A 26,123-nucleotide genomic window follows, 5' to 3' on the forward strand; every position below is an offset into this window, starting at 1 on the left:
ACAACTACGTAAGCATCCTTCTCATTGAAGACTGAATTGTAGTCAACACTTTTATTCCCTCGAGACTGACTACTAAACTTAGTAACCTTGAACTAAGCCTCACTCTCTGCAGATTCTCAGTTTCCTGACCAACGGGCAGCACAGTGGCTCAGTGGTTAGCACTGCTGCCTCATAGCACCAGGGACCCGGGTTCAATTCCCGCCTTGGGCAAGTGTCTGTGTGGTCTGTGTGGGTTTCCTCCAGATGCTCTGGTTTCCTCCTACATTCCAAAGACGTGCAGGTTAGGTGAATTGGCCGTGCTAAATTGCCTGTAGTAATAGGTGCATTAATCAGGGGTAAATGTAGGGGAATGGGTCTGGGTGGGTTGCTCTCCGGAGAGTCGGTGTGGACTTGTTGGGCCTGTTTCCACACTGTAGGGAATCTAATCTAATCAGTGAAGGTTGGGGACAATATTTCATCCTCACTAACATTCAACACTGGAGCCCCTCAGGGGTGCATACTCAGCCCCCTAATGTTCTCACTGTATATCCATGATTTCTCAGCTTTCTCATTTCCCCTCCCCTCACCTTATCTCAGTCCAAACCCTTGGACTCAGCACCACCTTCTTGACCTGCAATCTTCTTTCCGACCTCTCCACCCCCATCCACTCTCCGGCCTATCACCCTCACCGTAACCTCCTTCCACCTATCGCATACCCAATGCCCCGCCCCCAAATCCCTCCTCCCTACCTTTTATCTTAGCCTGCTTGGCACACCCTCCTCATTCCTAAAGAAGAGCTTATGCTCTAAACGTCGATTCTCCTGCTCATTGGATGTTGCCTGACCTGCTGCGCTTTTCCAGCAACACATTTTTCAGCTCTGATCTCCATCATCTGCAGTCCTCACTTTCTCCTGTGTCACCAAACACCAGACTAATGCCATTTAAAAGTCTGCTGATGACACCACCATAGTCAGTTGAATCTCAGATGGCGACAAAACAGACTACAGAGGGAAGATGGAAGACTTGGAAAAATTATGCCCTGAGAACATCTTAGCTGTCAATGCTGGCAAAACGAAGGAACTCATCATTGACTTTCGGCAGGATGTTACTCATGCTCCCCTACACATGAACAGCACAGAGGTAGAACGAGTGGAGAGTGTTAAGGTCCTGGGAGTGGTCATCCACAACAAGCTTTCTTGGACTCTTCATGTGGACACACTGGTTACAAAGGCCCAACAATGTCTCTTCTTCCTCAGGCAGCTGAGAAAATTTGGCATGAGGGCAAATACCCTTGCCAACGTTTATAGGTGAACCGTCAAGAGCATTCTGTCTGGATGTATCACTACCTGGTATGTCAACTGTTCCATTCAAGATCGGAGATGGTTACAGAGAGTGGTGAACTCGGCCCGGACAATCACAAAGGCCAAGATCTATAGAATCCATCTACCAAACCCACTGTCAAGGAAAGGCCGCCAGGATTTTCAAAGATCCATCGCACCCGGCAATGCTTTTCTACAACGTTTAGCATCAGGGAGAAGGTACAGAAGCCTGAACACACACAGCAGTGGGTTTTGAAATAACTTCTACCCTACTGTTGTTAGAATACTGAATGGACTCACAAACTGTTAGCATTCGCCTGTACCTGTATTTTGGTTTTTGCTGCTGTTTACCTATTATTTATTTACCAATGCTATTTAACATGTGATCTGCCTATTTTGCTCACAAAACAGAGTCTTTCATTGTACCTCAGTACACGTGACAATAAATTCAATTCATTTCAATTAATATCAATCTGTTCAAGCCTATTAATCTGGTCGATGGTGTTCTCACTACCAATAAGGTCCCTCTCTCTTGTAAATACTGAAGCAAAAAACCCATTTAGGGCCTCCCTTACCTCTTCAGATTCCAGGCAAAGTTCCTTCCACTATCCCTGAATGGCCCTACCCCTGTCTCTGATCATTCTCTTATTCCTCATGTACGTGTAGAATGCCTTTGGGTTTTCCCTGATCCTTCCTGTCAAGGCTTTTTCGTGTCCCCTCCTAGCTCTCCTCAGTCCATTTTTTAGTTCATTCCTAGCTACCCTGTAATTCTCTAAAGCTGTGCCAGATCCTTGCTTCCTCAACCTTAAGTAGGCTTAAGCTTACTTAAGAAACTCCTCTACTCTTGTCATTCAAGGTTCCTTCATCGTACGATTCCTCGCCTGTCTCAGTGGGATAAAGTTATCTAATACTTGCAACAAGTGGTCCTTAAACAGCCTCCACATTTCTGTTGTGCCTATTCCATAGAACAACTGTTCCCAATTTATACTCCACAGTCCTGTCTAATAGCAGTATAATTTCCCCTCCCTCAATTAAATACTTTCCTATACCGTCTATTCCCGTTCCTCTCCATGGCTATGGTAAAGGTGAGGCAGTTGTGGTCACAGTCACTGAAATGCTCTCCTGAGAGATCTGACACCTGACCTGGCTTGTTGCCTAGCACCAAATCCAATGTTGGGCCGAACAGCCTAATTCTGCTCCTAAGGTCGTGAAAGCACAGAATACAGCAGTAATAAATGGCCTGCAAGTCAGAATGCTTTTAATTAGAACAGTTTTAATACAGTTAAAAACTTATCCAATTGATTACAATGGAAGTTATCAGTGACTGCTCATAATCCAAGGATAATTAGTGATTCCTACCTCTGTTTTCAATTTCTCTAATGCACATATCCACCACCATTGGTCTTTTTGTGTTATGTGCTTTAACTAATGTTGTCAAATCGCAGCTATAGACTTTTTTCACATGCTTCAAGTCTGGTTTGCAATCATTTGGCACCATCTTGGAACATTGCTTATGAACATTCAAGCCACAATCTAGGAATACAGAATAAGGGAAACATTTTAAAATTGAATCAGAAAATTACAATTTCGCCCATATATAAAAAACACAATTCAGAGAAGGGTATATCTATAACTATAGTTATGCGGTAAACTAAAGGTTGTATTCTCATCTCTATTAATTAATGTCTATTATAAATATCTGTAATTTGTGTCAACACCAGAAACAAAATTCTTTAATGTTATAGTCCACTGTGGAAAATTAGGCCTGATTCCACTTGCTTTCTCTAGTACTCCACGGTAATAAATCAATTCATGTGGTTATGTTTTGCTTAACTCCCTGATCTCGTACTGAATAGTTCAGGTATCTGCTCATACTATGTGGACCCTATTATGTTGACAAGGTATTTTTGTCTATTTTAACTGAGAAAGTCAGTATAACAGCTCAGTGAAGGACCTATTCAGAATAGCGGATGGTAAAGGAAATAAATTATGGACAATTGAAGGGAGACTGACACGTATAAGTAAGTCTGGCTGTAAATTTTGAAGAGAGGATTTTTTTTTAACTGAATCCTAGTTTCTTAAAAGATTCAACAAATGAGTCCTCTTCAACATGGGAGGACTCATATGCAACTACATGGTGCAAGGGGAAACGTATAGCAGCAGCAGAATTAAAAGGAGAAGAGGAGTACAAAGATAAGAGTGTGTGGGAATTAATAATGAGCCTGATGGATTTCAAAGCTTCAAATGAGTTGTTCGGCTGTCTCAGCCCTATGCCATTGCATTCAATCCTACACAACAGCTATGAAAGGAACAAAAATAGATGTTCTCTATTAAGTAAACAAAACTATGCTGTGTGTCTGGGGAGTTGGGGTGGATGAGAGAATTTAAGAAAAAATGGACAAAGCCATAACTGTTTCAAAAGTTACATGGAATATGGGTGTCACTGGCTAGATCAATATTTATTGTCCATTCCTGACTCCCCAGAACGTAAGAGTCAATCACATTGATTTGAGTCTTGAATCACATTCAGACTCGACCAGCCAAGAATGGCAGATTTCCTTTCCTAAAAAAAAAGTTGGGTCTTAACACTAAATAACCATGGTTGCCATGAGATTTTTATATTCACAATTTTTATTGAATTCAAATTTTATTGTCTGCCATGATGGGATTCCATGTTCCCAGAAGAGGGTGGTGCTTGTATGGAACAAACTGTCAGTGGAAGTGGTGGAAGCAGATACAATTATTACATTTAAAAGGCAACTGGATAGGTACACGAACAGTATGGGTTTAAGAGGGATATGGGCCAAATGCTGGCAAATGGGACTAGATCAGTTTAGGATATTTGGTCAGCATGGAATGAAGGGTCTGTTTCATTACTGTATAACTCTATGACTCTATAAGACTACCCTGGGGTTCTGAAATAAAAACAGAAAATACAGGAGAAACTTGGCAGGTCTAGCAGCATCTGCGGAGAGAGAAACAGAGTTAATGTTTTGGGTCCAGTCTGATTCTTCTGAACTGAAAGGAATTGGAAAATTATGGAAAAAAAAGTTGTGATACTCAATACTGAAACCTAGGGGTTTTAAAGTGCTTCAGCAGAAAATGAGATGTTGTTCCTCCAGCTTGTGTTGAGCTTAATTGGAACACAGAAGCAGGTCATGGACAGAAATGCCAGCATGGGAGCAAGGGGGTTGAGTGAAATGGTAAGCAAGTGTAAAATTGGGATAATTTCTAGAGGCAGAGCAAAAGTATTCTGCAAAACTGCCACCCAGTCTCCATTCAATCTCACCAATGTAAAAGATCATTGTGAGCAGTGACGATAGTAGACCAGATTGAAAGAAGTACAAGCACTACTTCACCTGGATGGCGTGTTTGGGGCTTTGGACAGTGGTAGCATGGGAAGGGCCAAATGAAAGTGTGGAAACATTAGGAATGATGAAAAATGGAGCATGGTGTCAAAGTGGGAACAGTGCCTGAAGGATGCTGACAGTGGAGGGGTTGGGAAGGTACATTTGTTTGTGGTATCCTACTGGGAATGGTGAACAAGGTGGAAGATAATTCTTTGAATATGGAGACCTTTAGGGTCAAAGTTAGGAGAAGGGGAACCCTTCATTATCCTGGGAATGAGAGATAAGGCAGGCATATGGGAGATGGTTTGGATATGGTTGAGGTCCCTGTCAACTATGGCTGTGGTGGAGGGGGGTGCACACCTCCGGTTGGCGAACATGGCAGACATATCAGACACAAACAACTCAGTCGAAGGTCCCATCATGAGAATAGATGAGGTGGAGATGAAGAAACTGGGAAAATGGAGTGGAGCCCTGGCAGGAAGCAGTACAACTTGTGGGAATTGGTGGGTTTGAAATGGATATTGGTGGACAGCTTTTCCAAATAAATGGAGACAGTGAAATTAAGGAAGGGAAAGTCAGAGATGGGCAAGTATAAGTTAGGGAAGGATGTAAATTGGATGTAAACTTGATGAACTTTTCTAATGCTGGATGAGAACCAGAAACAGCACGAATGACATCATTGATTTTTTTGGAGAAAGTTGTGTGTGTGGGGCCCAAGTAGGACTGGAACAAGGAATATTCCACATAGCCCATAAGGAGACAAGCATACCTTGACCTGTGTGTCTACCTATTGCTGCATCTTTGAAAGGGAAATCATGTATGGCTAATTTATTAGAGATTTTTGAGGAAGCATCAACCAGAATGGATAGAGGGAAACCAGTAAATGGGTTGTATTTGAATATCCAGAAGGTTAAGTCATAATGTAAGAGCCCATGATTTTGGAGGTAGTAGTATATTGGCAAGGATAGAGAACTGGCTAATAGATAGGAAAGTAGGAATAAGAGGTTCTCTTTCAGGTTGGTGACGTGTAACCAGTGGGGTTCTACAGGGATCAGCACAACTGTTTACAATACATGTTAATGACTTGGAGGCAGTAAGTGAACGTACTAAAGCCAGATTGTAGATGACAGAAAAATAGGTGGAAAGGCAGTTTGTGAGAGAGATACAAATAATCTACTGACAGATACTGGTAGGTTAAGTAAGTGGTAAAAAAAATGGTGGCAAATTGAGTATAATGTAGAAAACTGCGGAGGTATTCATTTTGGAAGGAAAAACAAGAGAACAGCATATTATTTAAATGGAGAAAACTGCAGAAAGCTATATCATTAAGGAATTTGAGGGGATTTGTGCACTAAACACAGAAAGCTAACAAACATGTGTAGTAGGTAACCAATAAACCTTATAGAATGTTTGCCCTTATTTCAAGGGAGTTTGAGTCTAAGAGTAGAGAATCTTATTGCAAATGTACTATGGGCTAGTGAGACTATATCTGGAGTACCTGAACAGTTTTGGTGCATTTATTTAAGAAAAAAATATTATTTCATTAGAGGCAGTTCAGAGAAAGCTCACTCAGATCATCTCAGTATGGAGGGATCGTTTTATTAATAAAGATTAAACAGGTTGAAACATTACTCATTGAAATTTAGAAGAATGAGAGGTGATTTCATTGAAACATATAGAATCCTGAAGGGGCTTGACAGGGTAAATGCTGAGAGAATGTTTCTACACATGGGAGAGTTTCGTACCAGAGGGCATAGCCTCAGAATTAAGAGGTGCCAATTTAAGACTAAGATGAGGAAGAATTTCTTCTTTCAGAAGACTGTGTTATTTTGGAACTCCTTGCTACATAGATTTGTTGACTTCTCCACTTTCATCTCTGGCAACAGTCTCCAGATGGACATTTATATAAACCCAGACTCTCACAACCTCCTTCGCCTACCCAGTATCCTGCAAGAACTTCATCCATTCTCCCAATTCCTCCACTTCCGCCGCATTGGATGAGGAGACATTCTGTACCAAGCATCCCAGATGTCCCACCTATTTTGAACAATATGTTTCCCCTCCTCTGTCATCCAGACAGCCCTCCACTGCACACCACCTCCATTCCCCATTACACTGCTCTCAACCTCCTCCTTCTAACTGCAATAAAGACAGAGTCCCCCTTGTCCTCACTGATAACCTCCATTTTGACAGAGTGGCGAGGAGAGAAGGTAAGGTGAAGCGAGGGCTGCTGGGACGGTTAAGTTTTCCCGCTTAAAAAGGGACTTATCTCAGGAGTTGGGCCTCCATTTTGACAGGGCAGCAAGAAGAGAAGGTGAGGGGAAGCGAGGGCTGCCGGGAAGGTAAGGGCTTAATTTATATTTGGGCAGATGCTAAATCTGAGATAATACACATGTAGTAGCTCCCTCCCGCTCCCCCTTCCTCTAACCAGAAGGAAAAGACTCTGTAAGGTAAGGCCTTTATTTCTTTCTTATTGTTCATTTTCATATATTTAAGTACATTGTTTGATTTTAGTTAGTTCATAAAAAGTTAAGCTTACAATGGCAGGGGACCTCAGACCTGTGGCATACGCTTCTTGCTTGATGTGGGAGCTTAGAAACGTTCCTGACTCTTACACTTGCAAGAAGTGTGTCCAGCTGCAGCTCTAGTTGATCACATGACGGCTCTGGAGCTGCAGATGGTCACACGGTGGAGCATCCGCGATGCTGAGGAGGTTATGGATAGCATGTTCAGTGAACTGGTCACAACGCAGGTTAGAATTGCTGAGGGAGACAGCGAATGGGTGACCAAAAGACAGAAAAAATGTAGGAAGGCAGTGCAGGTGTCCCCTGCTGTCATCTCCCTCCAAAACAGGTATACCGTTTTGGATACTGTTGGAGGAGATGGGTCACCAGGAGAGGGCAGCAGTTGTCAAGATCATGGCACCGTGATGGGCAATGCTGTTCAGAAGAGCGGGAAAAAGAGGGCCATAGTCATAGGGGATTCTATTGTAAGGGGAGTAGATAGGCGGTTCTGTGGCCAAAAACGGGACTCCCGGATGGTATGTTGCCTCCCAGGTGCTCAGGTCAGGGATGTCACCGATCGGCTGCAGAGCATTCTAAAAGGGGAGACTGAACAGCCAGTTATCTTGCTGCATATAGGCACCAATGATATAAGTAGAAAACTAGATGAGATCCTGAAAGAAGAATTCAGGGAGCTAGGAAAGAAGTTAAAGAGGAGAACCTCAAAGGTGGTGATCTCGGGATTACTACCAGTGCCATGTGCTAGCCAGCGTAGAAATGAAAAAATAGGGAGGATGAATACGTGGCTTAAGAGATGGTGTAGGAGGGAGGGGTTCAGATTTGTTGGACATTGGGACTGGTTTTAGGGAAATTGGGACTATTACAAAACGGACGGTCTATAATTGAACCAGACCGGAACCAATGTCCTTGGGGGAGTTTTTGCTATTGCTATTGGGGAGGTTTTAAACTAACGTGACAGGGGACTGGGAACCACAAGAGAAAACAAGTAGGCAGTGAGGTGGAGACTGGAGACTGTAAGAATCACGAAGATAGCATTAATAAAGGGAAGAACAGGCAGAGAGCAGATGAGCGCAAAAGAATTAGTGGCCTGAAATGCATCTACTTTAATGCAAGGCATATAATGTGTAAGGCAGATGAACTTAGGGCTTGGATTGGTGTCTGAGAGTATGACGTTATTGCAATCACAGAGACGTGGTTGAAGGAAGGGCATGATGATCGGCAACTAAATGTTCCAGGATATAGACGCTTCAGACAGGACAGGGAGAGAAGTAAAAGGGGGAATGGAGGGGGGTGGGGGGCGGTGGAGTTGCATTGCTGGTCAGGGATGATATCACGGCTGTGCTAAAGGAGGATGCTATGGATGTCTTGGGTAGTGAGGCATTAGGGGTGGAGCTGAGAAAAAAGAAGGGTGCAGTTACATTGCTGGGGCTGTATTTCAGGCCTCCCAACAGTGAACGTCAGGTAAAAGAACAAATAGGTAAACAGTTTATGGAAAGATGTAGAGGCAACAGGGTAGTGGTGATGGGAGATTTTAATTTTCCAAACATTGACTAGGATATTGGGGTAGAATTTGAAAGAAGCTTCCAGGAGAGTTTTCTAGAGCAGTATGTCAATAGTCCGACAAGGGAAGGGGCCATATTGGACCTGGTACTGGGGAAAGAGCCAGGACAGGTGGTAGAAGTTATGGTGGGGAATTTCTTTGGGAACAGTGACCACAATTCTGTAAGTTTTAGAATACTCATAGGTAAAGATGAGAGTGGTCCAAAGGGAAGAGTACTAAACTGGGCCAAGGCCAATTATATCAAAATTAGGCAGGAGCTTGGAAATGTGGACTGGACACAGCTATTTGAAGGGAAGTCCGCGTTTGATATGTGGGAGGCTTTCATAGGTTAAAGATAGTGCAGGATCGGCATGTCCCGTTAAAGGCAAAGGACAGGAAGAGCAAGATTTGTGAACCGTGAACAACAGGAGAAATTGTACGACTAGCCAAGAGGAAAAGGGAAGTGTACACTAAGGTCTAGGCAGCTAAGAAGAGAATGAGCCCTGGAGGAATACCTGAAGAGTAGGACAAGTCTTAAACGAGGAATCAAGCGGGCTAAAAGGGCTCATGAATAGCTTTAGCGAGCAGAATTAAGGAGAATCCCAAAGCCTTTTATTCTCATATAAGAAGCAAGCGGGTAACTAGAGAAAGGATTGGTCCACTAAAGGATAATGAAGGAAGGCTGTGTGTCGAAGCTGAGAGAATGGGTGAGATTCTGAATGATTACTTTGAATCAGTGTTCATTGAGGAGAGGAACATGATAAATCTTGAGATTAGAGATAGAAGTTTGATTAGTCTGGATTACGTTGGCAGAAGTAGGGAAGATGTGTTGGGTAGGCTGGAGGTTATTAAGGCAGACAAGTCCCCAGGACCAGATGGGATCTATCCCAGGTTGCTGAGGGAGGCGAGAGAGGAAATAGCTGGGGCCCTGACAGATGTCTTTGCGGCATCCGTAAATACAGGTGAGGTGCCGGAGGACTGGACGGTTGCTCATGTTGTCCCCCTGTACAAGGAGGGTGGTAGGGATATTCTGGGTAACTCCAGACCACTGAGCCTGACGTCGATGGTGGTAAAGTTGCTGGAGATGGTACTGAGGGATAGGATCTATTTATATTTAGAAAAGACTGGGCTTATCAGTGATAGGCAACATGTTTTGTGCAGGGGAGATCGTGCCTTACCAACTTAATGGAGTTCTTCGAGGAAGTGACCAAGTTGATAGATGAAGGAAGGGCTGCTGATGTCATATACATGGACTTTAGTAAGGCGTTTGATAAGGTTCCCCATGGTAGATTAATGGAGAAAGTGAAGTCACATGGTGTGCAGGGTGTTCTAGCTAGGTGAATAAAGAACTGGTTGAGCAACAGGAGACAGAGAGTAGTAGTTGAAGGGAGTTTCTTGAAATGGAGAAAGATGACCAGTGGTGTTCCACAGGGGTCAGTGTTGGGACCATTGTTGTTTGTAATATACATAAATGATCTGGAAGCGGGCACTGTTGGTATGATCAGCAAGTTTGCAGATGACACGAAGATTGGTGGAGTAGCAGAAAGCATAAGGGATTGTCAAAGAATACAGGAGGATATAGACAGACTGGAGAATTGGGCAGAAAAGTGGCAGATGGATTTAAATCCAGACAAATGAGAGGTGATGCATTTAGGCAAGACGAATTCGAGAGTGAATTATACAATGAACGGAAGAGCCTTGGGAAAAGTTGACGGACAGAGAGATCTGGGAGTGCAGGTCCATTGTACCCTGAATGTTGCTGCACAGGTGAATAGAGTGGTCAAGAAGGCATATAGTATGCTTGCCTTCATTGGACGGGGTATTGAGTATAAGAGCTGGCAAGTCATGTTAAAATAGTACAAGACATTGGTTCAGCCGCATTTACAGTTCTGGTTGCCACACAGAGTCATAGAGATGTACAGCATGGAAACAGACCCGTCCGTCCAACCCATCCATGCTGACCAGATATCCCAACCCAATCTAGTCCCACCTGCCAGCACCCGGCCCATATCCCTCCAAACCTTTCCTATTAATAAACCCATCCAAATGCCTCTTAAATGTTGCAATGGTATCAGCTTCCACCACTTCCTCTGGCAGCTCATTCCATACACATACAACCCTCTGTGTGAAAAGGTTGCCCCTTAGGTTTCTTTTATATCTTTCTCCTCTCACCCTAAACCTATACCCTCTAGTTCTGGACTCCCCGACCCCAGGGAAAACACTTTGTCTATTTACCCTATCCATGCCCCTCATAATTTTGTAAACCTCTATAAGGTGACCCCTCCGCCTCCGACACTCCAGGGAAAACAGCCCCAGCCTGTTCATTACCAAAAGGATGTGGATGCTTTGGAGAGTGTGCAGAGAAGGTTTGCAAGGATGTTGCCTGCTATGGAAGGTGCTAGCTATGAAGAGAGGCTGAGTAGGTTAGGTTTATTTTCATTAGAAAAATGGAGATTGAAGGGGACCTGATTGAGGTTTACAAAATCATTAAGAGTATAGAGAGGATAGATAGCGATAAGCTTTTTCCCAGGGTGAAGGATTCCATAATGAGAGGTCATGCTTCCAATGTGAGAGATGGAAAGTTTAAGGGGGATACACGTGGCTAGTACACACAAAGGGTGATGGGTGTCTGGAACGCGTTGCCAGCAGAGGTGGTAGAGGCAGGCATGGTAGATTAATTTAAGATGCGTTTGGATAGATGCATGAGTAGGTGGGGAGCAGAGGGATACAGATGCTTAGGAATTGACCGATAGGTTTAGATAGCACATTTGGATTGGCTCAGGCTTGAAAGGCCTAAGGGCTGTAAATTTTCTTTGTTCTTGTTCTTTGACCCCACCCGTCTCCGCATCCAACGCACCATCCTTAAACACTTCTGCCGACTCCAACTAGACCCCACCCTCAAGGACATCTTCCTCTCTCCACCCCTCTCTGCCTTCTACAAGGACTATATTCCTGATGAAGGGCATTTGCCTGAAACGTCGATTTTACTGTTCCTTGGATGCTGCTTGAACTGCTGTGCTTTTCCAGCACCACTCTAATCTCGACTCGGGTTTCCAGCATCTGTAGCCATTGTTTCACCTTCTGCAAGGACTGTTCTCTGCGCCAATCCTTAGTTTGCACCACTCTCCCTACCAACTCCCCAAAGCCCCAGGGACCTTCCCCTTCAACCAGAAAAGATGCAAAACCTGCCGGCACACCACCCCCCTCACCTCCATCCAGAGCACGAAACAGTCCTTCCAGGTGAGACAAAGGTTCACCTGCCTGTCCTCCAACCTAGTTTACTCTATCTGGTCTACATTTGGGAGACCAAACGTAAGCTAAGGGAACGCTTCACAGAGCATCTCAGCCAGGCCCGTAGAAGCTAACTGTACCTCCCAATCACTGCCCATTTTAATTCCTCTTCCCACTCCCTTTCCGACATGACCATCTTTGGCCTCCTCCATTGCCACAATGATTCAAACCGCAAATTGAAAGAACAACATCGCATCTTCTGCTTGGGCAGCGTTGTGCAATTTCAAATAACCTCCCTTCCCATCACCCGATTCCCTTCCTAGACCCTCCCCCTCCCTTCCATTCCTCCCTGCCACCTACTAGATTCATTCCTCCCATTGACCAATCAGGTCATAATCTCTATCTGTCTCCACCTATCCCTTCCTTGCCTCCCTGCACCACCCCCACCTCCTTTATCTGTATCTTCCCTTACACCCATCCCCAGTCCTGAAAAACGGTTACACCCAAACTGTTGACTTCTCCGCCTCCTAATGCTGCCTGGCTTGCTGTGTTCTCCCAATCTCCTGTTTGTCTACTTTGGATTCCAGTATCTGCAGTCTTTTTGTCTCCAGCAGAGAGTTATTGGAGTAATGTCCTTGTGTATATTTAAGGCTGAGATAGATATATTCTTGCTCAGTAAAGTGTCATGGGGAAAGAACAGGAAAGGAGACGTGAGGAGTGTCAGATCAGCCACGATTCTACTGAATGGGGGAGCAAGTTTGAAGGGCCGAACAGCCTTCTTTATTTCTTACGGTCTCAGGACTTACCTCGGGAGTTGGGCCTCCATTTTGCCAGAGCGGCGAAGAGAGGTGTGGTGAAGCGAGGGCTGCCAGGAAGGGTGAGTTTTCCTGCATTAAAAGGGACTTACCTCGGGAGTAGAGCCTCCATTTTGCCAGAGCAGTGAGGAGGGAAGGAATGGTGAAGCGAGGGCTACCGGGAAGGGTGAGTTTTCCCGCATTAAAAGGGACTTACCTCGGCAATCGGATCTATTTGCCGAGAGGTGCTAGGGAGGAGTGAAGGATTTCTGGGAAGTCATATAATTGTGTGGTTGCGTTACCTAAAACACTACTCGGGTAGTGTCTCCCATCCATCCTCCTCCTCTAACAAAAAACAGGACCTGTGCGCCTGATTGGTAAGGTAATGAGTTTTTTTTTTATTCCTTATTTTTTCAACAGTCTCTTTGGGAATTTAGAATAGTGGGAATGGAGGTTAGGGCAGTTGTATGTTCCTCCTGCAGAATGTGGGAGGTAAGGGTCACCACTAGTGTCCCTGCTGACTACATCTGCAGGAAATGCACCCAACTCCAGCTCACTGAAAGCCGCGTTAGGGAACTGGAGCTGGAGCTGGATGAACTTCAGATCTTTCGGGAGGCAGAGGGGATTATTGAGAGGAGTGACAGGGAGGTAGTCACTCCTAAGGTACAAGAAAAAGGCAAATGGGTTACAGTCAGGGGATGGAAAGGGAACCGGCAGGCAGTGCAGGGATCCCCTGTGACCATTCCCCTCAACAATAAGTATACTGTTTTGGATATTGTTGGGGACGACAACTTACCAGGGGAAAGCAGTGGGGTACAGGACTCTGGCACAGAGTCTGTCCCTGCTGCTCAGAAAGGAAAGGGGAAAAGGAGCAGAGCAGTAGTCATTAGGGACTCCATAGTTAGGAGGACAGATATGAGGTTCTGTGGTTACGAGAGAGACTCACAGTTGGTGTGTTGCCTCCCAAGTGCCAGGGTTTGTGATGTCTCTGATCGTGTTTTTGGGATCCTTAAGGGGGAGGGGGAGCAGCCACAAGCCGTGGTCCACATAGGCACCAACGACATAGGTAGGAAGAGAGATGGGGATTTGAGGCAGAAATTCAGAGAGCTAGGATGAAAGCTTAGAGCTAGGACGAATAGAGTTGTTGTCTCTGGTTTGTTGCCTGTGCCATGTGCTAGTGAGGCAAGGAATAGGGAGACAGAGGAGTTGAACACGTGGCTACAGGGATGGTGTAGGAAGGAGGGTTTTGGATTCTTGGATAATTGGGGGTCTTTCTGGGGTAGGTAGGACCTCTACAAGCAGGATGGTCTTCATCTGAACCAGAGGGGTACCAATATCCTGGGGGGGGGGGAATTCGCTAAGGCTATTTGGGGTGGGTTTAAACTAATCCAGCAGGGATCCAAAATTGTAGTTCAAGGATAGAAAAGGTTGAGAGTAGCAAGATCCGAAATCAAGTTTCAGGGATGCAAGATGGCACCGGCAAGCAAGAAGTTGGTTTGAAGTGTGTCTACTTCAACGCCAGGAGCATCCGGAATAAGGTGGGTGAACTTGCAGCATGGGTTGGAACCTGGGACTTCGATGTTGTGGCCATTTTGGAGACATGGTTAGAGCAGGGACAAGAATGGTTGTTGCAGGTTCCAGGATTTAGATGTCTCAGTAAGAACAGAGAAGATGGTAAAAGAGGGGGAGGTGTGGCATTGTTGGTCAAGGACAGTATTACAGTTGCAGAAAGGATGTTTGGGGACTTGTCAACTGAGATAGTATGGGCTGAAGTTAGAAACAGGAAAGGAGAGGTCACCCTGTTGGGAGTTTTCTATAAGTCTCCAAATAGTTCCAGAGGTGTAGAGGAAAGGATAGCAAAGATGATTCTCAACAGGAGTGAGAGAGACAGGGTAGTTGTCATTGGGGACTTCAACTTTCCAAATATTGACTGGGAACACTATAGTACGAGTACTATAGATGGGTCAGTTTTTGTCCAGTGTGAGCAGGAGGGATTCCTGACACAGTATGTAGACAGGCCAACAAGGGGCGAAGCCACATTAGACTTGGTACTGGGTAATGAGATCAGCCAGGTGTTGGACTTGGAAGTAGCTGAGCACTTTGGTGATAGCGATCATAATTCTGTTATGTTTACTTTAGTGAAAGAAAGGAATAGGTGTACACTACTGGACAAGAGTTACAGCTGGGGGAAAGGCAATTACGACGTGATTAGGCAAGATTTAGGAAGCATAGGATGGGGAAGGAAACTGCAGGGGATAGGCACATTAGAAATGTGGAGCTTATTCAAGGAAAAACTCCTGTGTGTCCTAGATAAGTAAGTACCTGTCAGGCAGGGAGGAAGCTGTAGAGCGCGGGAGCCGTGATTTACGAAGGAAGTGGAATCTCTGGTCAAGAGGAAGAAGAAAACTTATGTTAGGATGAGATGTGAAGGCTCAGTTAGGGCGCTTGAGGGTTACAAGATAGCCAGGAAAGACCTAAAGAGAGAGCTCAGAAGAGCGAGGAAGAGATATGAGAAGTTGTTGGCAGATGGGATCATGGTAAACCCTAAGGCTTTCTATAGGTATTTAAGGAATAAAAGAATGACAAGAGTAAGATTAGGGCCAATCAAGGATAGTAGTGGGAAGTTGTGTGTGGAGTCAGAGGAGATACGGGAAGTACTAAATGATTATTTTTCAACAGTATTCACTCTAGAAAACGACAATGTTGTCGAGGAGATTACTGAGATACAGGCTACTAGACTAGGTGGGATTGAGGTTCACAAGGAAGAGGTATTAGAAATCATGCAGAGTGTGTAAACAGACAAGTCCCCTGGGCCGGATGGGATTTATCCTAGGGTCCTCTGGGAAGCCAGGGAGGAGATTGCCGAGTCTTTGGCATTGATCTTTAAATCGTCATTGTTACAGGAATAGTGCCAGAAGACTGGAGGATAGCAAATGTGGTTCCCCTGTTCAAGAAGGGGAGTAAAGACAATCCTGGAAATTATAGACCAGTGAGCCTTACTTCAGTTGTTGGTAAAGTGTTGGGATTTCGGCAAAGCATTCGATAAGGTTCCCCACAGTAGGCTATTGCACAAAATGCAGAGGAATGGGATTGTGGGAGATATAGCAGTTTGGATCAGTAATTGGCTTGCTGAAAGAAGACAGAGGGTGGTGGTTGATGGGAAATGTTCATCCTGGAGTCCAGTTCCCAATGGTGTACCGCAAGGGTTGGTGTTGGGTCCACTGCTGTTCGTCATTTTTATAAACGACCTGATAGTTTCATCTTCTGCAGACAACACTAAAGTCGGTGGAGTTGTGGATAGTGACGAAGGATGTTGTAGGTTACAGAGAGACATAGATAAGCCGCAGAGCTGGGCTGAGAGGTGGCAAATAGAGTTTAATGCGGACAAGTGTGAGGTGATTCACTTTGGACGGAGTAACCGGAATGCAAAGTACTGGGCTAATGTTAAGATTCTTGGTAGTGTAGATGAGCAGAGAGATCTCGGTGTCCAGGTACACAGATCCTTGAAAGTTGCCATCCAAGTTGACAGGGTTGTTAAGAAGGCATCAGTGTTTTAGCTTTTATTAATAGAGGGATCGAGTTCCGGAACAATGAGGTTATGCTACAGCTGTACAAAACTCTGGAGCAGCCGCACTTGGATTATTGTGTACAGTTCTGGATGCCGCATTATAAGAAGGATGTGGAAGCTTTGGAAAGGATGCAGAGGAGATTTACTAGGATGTTGTCTGGTATGGAGTGAAGGTCTTACGAGGAAAGGCTGAGGGACTTGAGGCTGTTTTCGTTAGAGAGAAGAAGGTTGAGAGATGACTTAATAGGGACATATGAGATAATCAGAAGGTTAGATAGGGTGGACAGGGAGAGCCTTTTTCCAAGAATGGTGACGGCAAGCACGAGGGAGCATAGCTTTAAATTGAGGGGTGATAGATATAGGACAGATGGTCAGAGGTAGTTTCTTTACTCAGAGAGTAGTAAGGGTATGGAATGCTTTGGCTGCAATGGTAGTAGATTTGCCAACTTTAAATACACTTAAGTCATCATTGGACAAGCATATGGATGTACATGGAATAATGTAGGTTAAATGGGCTTCAGATTGGTATGACAGGTCGGCGCAACATCGAGAGCCAAAGGGCCTGTACTGCGCTGTAATGTTCTATGAGTTGGGGAAGGTGAAATGAATTTAAGGAATCATTTTTCAAAGTGCAAACAAGACTTGCCTCGGTGATGGAGGATGGACCATTCACGTCTTTAAGGAAGAAGCAGAAAGCTTTCAAACCAACCTGATAGTGGACAGACATGAAGCAAGATTGCAAATCCTGTTAAGAGGAGGCAGCTAGGGCCAGAAAAATGTAAACTGTGGACCAATGGAAAAGTCAGAATAATCTCAAATGGAAGCAACTAACAGACGGACAAGAAAATAGAATCAAGCTAGAAGAAAATCATTCAGTGGACTGGAACAAGTTGAAATGATAGACAATCCAGGCCAGCCCTGTTCCATTATTTGTTGAAGTAGATATTTTTAAAGTGTAGAGGAGTTTCGATAGGCAAAATGGCCCACTGATACGAACTCAAATTCATATATATAAAATTGTGATAAAGATGGTGAAAAACGTAGAGACTCGTGGAAAAGCAGTTGGGTAACAAATTTTTCAATGTGGAGAAATATGAAGTACTACATTTTAAAAGAAGAATAATGTTAAGGAGGTATGCCTTAAATGGTTAGATTTTAAATAGAACAATAAAAACATCATAGCGTGAAGGTACAACAATTCAAGTAAAATCATTAAAAGGCAAATACAACTTTGTTTTTAAAATGTATAGAATATGAAAGCAAGAGGTAGTGTTAAACTTTAATATTAAAGGTGATGGTGAGTTGTCTTCTTGAACCAGTACAGTTCATGATGGGTAGGAACACCCACACTGCTGTTAGGATAGGAGTTCCAGGATATTAATCGAGTGACAGTGAAGGAATGTCAATACAGTTCCATGTCAGGACAGTGTGCGGCTTGGACAGGATGGTATGATCATGTATCTCCATCTCTTGTCCTAAAGCTGATAGAGGTTGCAGCTTTAGAATGTGGTGTTGAAGTAGCCAAGGAGAGCTGCCGCAATTCAACTGCAGATGGTATATACTGCTGCCACTGAGTGACATTGATGGAAGATATGAACATTTATGGGGAAAGATACTTTGTCCCGTATGGCTCTGGGCTTCTTGCATTGGAGCTGAACGCACCCAGACAAATGGAAATTATTCCATCATACAATGACTTGCAGTCTAAACAATGGACAGGCTTTGCCGAATTAGGATTTGAGTTACTTGGCACAGAATTCCTAGTCTCTAACCTGCTCTTGTAGCCACAGTATTTAAATGTCTAATCTAATTCAGTTTTTGGCTAATGATTACCTTCAGAATGTTCAGAGTGGGGGATTCAGTGATGATAATGCCATTTAATCTCAATGAATTATTTCAAGTTACACCCCTTTCTTACAAATTGATTGTTAAGCAGGAAATAGTTTTCCTTGCAGAGTAAAATCTTTCCCAATTTTGAACATCTCTATCAGACAGACTTCCAATGCTGTAACAAAATGAATTGTTTGCAGTTAAACCTCTGTTTAATGAGGTTGTATGTTTGTATTTTGGAATCTTCCAAACAGATACATAATAAATAATGCAGGAATCCAGGTAACTGTGTATATGGAAAGGTATTTTGGGAATTACAAATACAAAAACCCAAGGAGAAAAATTAAATCACAATTCATGGTTCTTGTATATGCACCTACCAACATCTTCTTTGCTTCTGATATCTTATGTAATGAACAATTATTTCAAATGTGGGTATTTGCTTCTGCAGAGGTACAATGGTGCTGTCAGTCTAGTCATGGCTTTAAATGAAAGATGCTGCGGCATGTTGCTGATATTGCTCTATTCTTGCAGTAAATATCACTCATGTTGTGCAAAGGCCTGAACTTTGTAAGATGTCAATCAAGATAAATGGCTTACTTTATGTCCACTTTAGATTACACTGTTAAGTTGGAGTGCCCTCCCAGACTATTGTATACGGAAGGTTAGTTGTCAATGGGAGCATTATAAATGTAACATTTGAACATTTTGTTTCTAGCAAATAAAACAATTTCTATCTATGTTAAAGCATAATATCTATGAATTAGAAATTACCATGTGCACATTGTATTCCATATTAATGTTTGTATTTCAGAATAAAAGAAAGTTATTTCAAGAAATTGGTTTGAGCTTTGATAACTAACTTCGCTATAATATCTTCAGTTATGATCAAGTTAGGAACATTAAAAATATATCTAGAGTAAAAAAATGAAAATATTTGATTCAAAAACAAATCATTGAATAAAGGTCCCATATAATTATCTTAAAATTAAAAGAGCACAAAAAATGTGGAGATATATTTTGAACAGCAAAGTACCTGCACATTTCACGCCTTGAGCAATCAGACCCCACATAAAATTGGCGCAGTACTCACACCAGTGAGGCCCTCGGAATGTATGAACCTGTAGTGTATCAGCCACATTAGAGATCATGCAACAAAATTAAGAGCTTTAATGAATATTTAACACCACCAATTATTCAAGAAAATTGTTTGATTAAAATGCATAATTTTAATAGAACTGAAGAGCAGAAAAAAATCTTAAAATAATGGCAGTTGTATAAGGTTGCAAGTGATTATATAAAATTCAACTGATCTTAACTTTTCTTTTAATTGTTTTTGTTACCAATTTTAAAATATTGAAAGACAAAAGCAAATTATGCGGTCATTGAGTGCATTTTTGTCTTTTTAAAAATGTCTTGCATGGGGCATGAGTGTCGCTAGATAGCCTACAATTTGTTCCACTTTCCTAAATACCCGTGAGAAGGTGGTGGTGCCTTCATCAGTCAATGGGGTGAAGGTACCTCCATAGCACTGTTAGAGAGAGAATGACAAAATTTTGACCCAGAGACACAGAAGGAATTGTGTTTCTATTTAATGTCAGTATACAGTAGTCTGTACCTTGGAAGGGAACTTGAAGGTAGTGGTGTCCCCATGTTTCTGCTATCCTTGTCCTTCCAGCTGGCAGCTATTGTGTGATTACACTGTATTGTTTAGTGACCCTGTAGCTGCAGTACATTTTGTTGATGGTACTCTCTACTTCCACAGTGTGTTAGTGGTGGAAGAACAAAATGTTGAGGGTGGTGAATGGGATACCAGTCAAGTGGGGCTGCTTTGTCCTGGATGTAACTGAACTTCTCAAGTTTGTTGGAGCTGCATTCATCCAGGCTAGTGGACAGTATTCCACCTCACTTCTGAATTCTGCCTGGTAGATGGTGGACATACTTTGGGAGTCAGGGGTTGACTTACCATGGAATTCTCAGACCCTGGCAACTCTTGTAGGCACAGTATTTAAATAGCTGACCCAGTTCAGTTTCTGGTCAATAGAAAACCCTTGGATATTGAGCGTACGGGATTTAACCATAGTACTGCCATTGAATGTCATGGAGACATGGTTCATAATATCACATATTATGTAATATTCTAAATGGAGAGCAATGTCTGTAGGTGGCAACATGAGTGGAGATGTATTACCATGGCAACTATCAGTGATGTTACTGCAGTGGTATTAGCATTTTAAAATATTCAGGAACATAACAGAGTATTTTAATTAAACAGTTTTCCATCAAAAAACAAAATAAAAGCATAAATCTAACAATTATTTAAAAATCACAATGTAGTTAGTAAAGAACCCAGAACTTTATATTAATACAAATTAATATGCGTGACTGAAGTTTTTTTATTCCTAAATTGTTTTAAACTGGATTATTAAAGAGAGGAAAAATATGACATGAATTTTATCGGCATAGGAATTTGCAACACATTTTATTACAGAAAAACTGGCTAACATTTTCCTTTTTTGTGATGTAAATGAGTAAATTATTAGGAATAAACTGTTTTAACTATTTAGTTGTATTTTCCGTATATTGTGAAAGAGCACACACTCATGAATAATATTAAATTTCTAGGTACCAACATCCATTGTGTGCTTTATTCCTATCGAATAAAACAGCATTTACTCTGATCTCTAAAAACATGCCATGTCAACCAAACTGTATTTGGATAACATTAACACTTTCATATATAAATGAAATCAAGCAGGTTACTGAATCAGCTGATGAAATTTAAGTTATATATGATAAAATAAAATTATGTGAAGGTTCTCAAGTGGAAAGAAACATTATATTTTTGTTCATTAAATCAAAAAACCTAAGTACACAATGTATGATTACTGTTGGAAAATAAAGTAGTTCCTTCCTCCAACAAAATCATAGGACATCCAAAGCAGCTTTTGAGTGTAACAAACAAACAATGATTCCTGCAAATAATTTCTATTAGAACGTATGGTTATAAATATTTAGTAACAGTCTTCAACAAGCAATGATTAAGGCACAACATACTGTACTACTCCTTCACCATGAGTGCTGGTTAGAAGTATAAGCCAATATAAAAATAAAAATTAAAAATGGAATTATACTAGTTATGTCATGAATCTATTCACATCTATTCCATTGGCAAAGGAATACAATTCTATGAAAACACATTTTTTGGGGGGACATTTCTATATACAAACTGGTGGGAAGGTTTCAAAACATAAAATACTGGAAATAGGATATTTTACTCATGAGTGATTTCAGCTAGTTCTATACTTTTCAAAACAATTATCTCATTAGCAAATGAAGGTTTCACTAGAAAAAAAAATTGATGTAAGTAAGATGCTAATACCAGTCGAGACAACCCAAACTCTGGGACTCAAGACAGGTTATGAATATCAAAAAGATTCATATTTGTTGAGGTGAGAAAAATGTAGCTGTGATTTTAAGTGAGGATCAAATGCTACATAAAATTAATTTTATAGAGCAAATGCATCCTTTCAAAGAACTGACAAAATGCAGGTTTTACTATCACTAAAACTATGTTATTCTTATATCTGAAAGGGGAAAAGCTCTTTATGTTTTTGATTGTTAATTTCATGAATAATTTAACCATTGAAGAAAATCTTTATTTGAAGTTTAAATAAATTTCATCAGGAAACATATATGGACTAATTATTTTTTAATAATAATGCAAATTTAGCTACATGATAATATAAGCAAGTTTGAGTGAAACAGTTTTGTTAATAATTATTTGGTTGTACACTGGGAAAAAAATCCAACTCAAATTCATGATAACAATTGGAATTTAAGTTCATAATAACAACTCTACTTACAATGGCTATTATTTATAAAATATATGTGAACTGATAGCTAAAATATATGTTTGAAAATCTATACATCTGTTCATTGCTGAATATAACAAATTCAATTCCTTACCTTAAAATTATGTACTTTTTCATATTTTGGAATCCTTTCATTTTCCTTCAGAGTGGCTCTTCGAACAAGTGAAGTCAACTGTGAATAAGCAAACAGTTTTAGTGGTTGCCACAGGGATGTAGCTGCTTTCTGGGGTGCCATTCTCATTCCTAGAGCTGCTATCAAAACATCTTGCTGATGGTTCTCTTCCTTAGACTCACGAATTAGGAATTTGTAAGGTTTTCGACCTGACCAACACTCCCTAGAAGGCATTTGCTTGTACTTGGCAATTTTTATGACCAAACTGAAATAATAACTAATTAAAATAACAAATTAACTACAACAGATCAATGAAGAGACCTAGACTATGTTCGACTTAAATGGAGTACATATGACATGTAATTTTCTAAAGGTAACTTAAAGTAGTCAAACTTTCATTATTTATATCTATAACAGATCTCTACATACAATTCCTTCTAAAATACACGGCAAATTGAAAAATAAGCTCGCATGTGATTTGAAGTATATTCTTTTTAACAGACAAAATATCTAAGTCAGTCCATTCACTTAGCAACTCATTTCCAAATGGGACCTAAAAGCAGAGTGGGTCAAGCTTTAGCACCCATTTTCCCCGCATTTTTCAGATGGTCTCCTGAATTAGAGATGCTCCAAGTCGTGTCTTCAACCAGTTTGCGGATACTAAGCTCCTGACAACCTTATTCTTGTGGGGGAGGGGGTGGGGGCTGGGTTTTGGCAGGCACAGTGGATTAGTCAGGTCACATTAAGAACTCAGCCAGCCAATAGTAAATCCCTGGCACTGATCCATTGTTCCTGAGGACTGTGTGCTTTCATCACGTTAGATTAAAATAACAACCATCAGTAGGAATAATGAGTAATGAATGAGTCATGCATCATTAAAACACAATACACGTTAACTATATTTTAAATGAATCTCTAACAAATTTTGGATACCTTTCCTATATTCAGTATTGAAAATATTTTATAACATTATGTATTGAAATGTTGAACACCTTTTCAGTTACACAGACAATTATATCAGGTTACTATCCTAAATTATTGCTTCTTGTGAACAGAAACAAAACAGAACCATGATTTAGCCTATATTCTCATATTCATGAATATATTCAAATTAGAAATGTATTACACATTTCAAACTGGAATATACTCAGGGGGCTTTTCTCCAGAAACAGGATTAGTTATTGGAGAAATGATTCATTTTAATAACCAAATCAAATAAGATTAAGATATTCCATTTATCTGAATCTTTAGAAAGCTGTTTGGTTTGTCAGAGTCTTCATTTATCATAATCTTACATTTTTTGGTTATATATATTTTTGTTGAGACAATAATTAGAACACTTGTGGGTATGGTAAATCAATAGCATTAATTACATTAAAATATAAATTACTTGAAATATAGAATAAATACTGACTTGAAAGGCTTCTTTGATATTTTGACAGTTTGCATTGATATTTGCTTCAACATATAAATAATTCTAGTTGTTTGTGCCAAAGAAAAGACTTTTCACATCCTGAAGGCTACTGTCAGGAACAATGCTATGACCAAAAACAAGCATGCAGAGATCTGGGCAGATGTTCCCTGTAGGCACTGTGACCAAGCACAAATTGTGCTGGCACCTCATCATCATGTGTGAGGCATACAGTCAACACACTGCTAATAAGGTGCATTGTCAGTGTAGGACTACAACAGTGTGGGATTGCAATGGAGTGAGACAAAGGGCAAATGAGTTACTGACCACTATTGATAATTTGATTCAAAGTGGAAATTCAGTGCAAAGGGGACAGAGGTGCTTTAACCAGGGTATACTAAAGTAAACCCTCCAGTGTAAGAGTTAGGTGGGAAAGGATAAAAGGGATGGACCAGGGACAAAGTGATGCTACAAACCATTGTGTGGCATGATAGCAGGAAAAACTGATTGGTGAGAAAGACTGGTAAATGTTTAGATTTCCACTGTTTTTCTTCTTTAGATTATTAAATTGATACTGGAGATTTTATTTCTTGTTACTTTATAAAAACCATTTATCAGTACAATGAAGTTTAAAGAGCTGGGAATCTTGAACAAATAATTTTGTAAATTAAATCCATGATAGTGATGGCAGGATGTGTGATATATTGCTGCTGAAATATGTGGAAGCTGTTGGACACTAATGTGATCCAAAGCAAACACATCTGTAGTAAATGTTTGCAGTTTGAGGAACTTCACATCTGAGTTGAGCAGCTAACTTCTGAGGTGCAGACATTGTGCCAAATCAAGGAAGGAGAATGTAACCTGGACTTTGCTCCTGAGGGGCTTGAGATTAGGTAATTGAAATTGATCTGTGGTCAGGGACAAGGGGGTGTGACTGCAAGTGAGGAAAGTTTGAGGGCCCAAAGGTTGCATTTGAGGAGTCTCTGCCTGTGCAGTGGTCTAACATAAAAGATTTTAGTGAACTCTGTGGGTGAGAGTGCAGATTGCAGTAAGGATGAGCAAAGTGACAGTGGGACCTTGATACATTCAAGTGAGGGAAGGAAATAGGAATGTACTTGTAGTGGAGGACAGTATAATAAGGGGGATAGCTACTGTTCTTTGCAGCAATGAGCAGGATTCCTGAAGTCTGTATTACATGCCTGTAACTAGGGTTAAGGACATCTGAGTAATAGTTATTCAATTTATCTCCTCCCCTCTTTTTCCCCTTGACTTCATACTTCTGAAAAACTATTAGTGTCTTCTACCACAAAGACTAATGCAAAGTATTTATTCAATTCCTTTTCTATTCCCTGGTTCTTCATTTTATCTTCCTAGCCTCATTCTCCAAGGCAGCTATAATCATTTTGGCTTCTTTCTTTTTATATATTTTTGTACATTGTCCACTGTCTTAATTTTCCATGCAACTTTACACAAAGCTTATTTTCTTCCTTTATTTTATTTCTTGGTCATCTTTCATTGGTTTTAAAATTTTCCCAATCCTTTAGTTTACCATTATTCATTGTTATACTGTATGTTTTTTCTTTCAACTTGGTACTGTCCTTAATTTCTCTGGTTACCCATAGTTACCTCATATCCCTAGAAACCTTCTTTCTCACTGGGATACATCTTTGCTGTGAGCCATGAACTGTTTTCTTAAATGTCTGCCATCGTTCCTCATTAGTCTTTGTTACCAATCTCTAATCCACTCCAGCTAGCTCTGCCCTCATTCCTTTGTAATTACCCTTATTTTTTAGGACAACTGTTTCTGACTCAAGTTTTTCCCTCTTAAACTAAATGCTAAATTCTACCATGTTATGGTCTCAGATTCCTAGGGATCTTTTATTCTGACATAATTTATTAAATCTCCCACATTTCCCATCACTACATCAAAATTGGCATGATACCTGGTTGGATCCATTATTCGAAGAAACTGCCCTGACTAATATCTATGAATTCTTTCATCATAACTGTTAATCTGACTTTCCCAAACTACAAGAAAGCTAAAGTCATGCATGATTAATGTATTATGTTTTATGTTTTATTTTATATGCCCTCTTTACCTTGTGATTTATTCCCTGTGTTACTGTTTAGCTACTGTTACAGGCCTGTAGACTACTGATTACTACTATTATCATTGTCAACAATAGTGTTTTCATACCCTGGTGCACAGTGGCTCAGTGGTTAGCACTGCTGCCTTACATCACCAGGGTCCCAGGTTCAATTCCAGCCTTAGGTGACTGTCTGTGTGGAGTTTGCACGTTCTCCCTGTGTGTGCGTGGGTTTCCTCCCACAGTCCAAAGATGTGCAGGTCAGGTGAATTGGCCATACTAAATTTCCCATAGTGTTAGGTGTGTTAGTCAGAGGGAAATGGGTCTGGGAGGGTTACTCTTCGGAGGGTTGATGTGGACTGGTTGGGCCGAAGGGCATGTTTCCAAACTGTAGGGAATCTAATCTTTTCTGGATTCCGTATCTTCATATCCGAGATCATTTCTTGCTATCGTACTTACTGCATTCCATATGAAGGAAGCTACTCCATCACCCTTTCCTTCCTGC

At 41.3% G+C, this 26,123-nt stretch overlaps 1 protein-coding gene across 2 annotated transcripts in view; it reads right to left on the reverse strand.

Annotated features, from left to right (window-relative positions):
• Nucleotides 1–26,123, reverse strand: part of chn1 (chimerin 1) — a 157,038-nt gene that overhangs the window by 40,431 nt on the left and 90,484 nt on the right. For both annotated transcript variants that reach the window (XM_060827931.1, XM_060827932.1), the window contains 3 exons: nt 22,103–22,180; nt 19,170–19,254; nt 2,658–2,831 (listed from right to left, as the gene is read on the reverse strand). In XM_060827931.1, coding sequence (XP_060683914.1) covers nt 2,658–2,831; nt 19,170–19,254; nt 22,103–22,180 — 337 coding nt within the window. The remainder of the gene's footprint in view (nt 1–2,657; nt 2,832–19,169; nt 19,255–22,102; nt 22,181–26,123) is intronic.

This window comes from Hemiscyllium ocellatum, chromosome 7 (assembly GCF_020745735.1).
Source record: "Hemiscyllium ocellatum isolate sHemOce1 chromosome 7, sHemOce1.pat.X.cur, whole genome shotgun sequence".
Lineage (NCBI taxonomy): Eukaryota > Metazoa > Chordata > Chondrichthyes > Orectolobiformes > Hemiscylliidae > Hemiscyllium > Hemiscyllium ocellatum.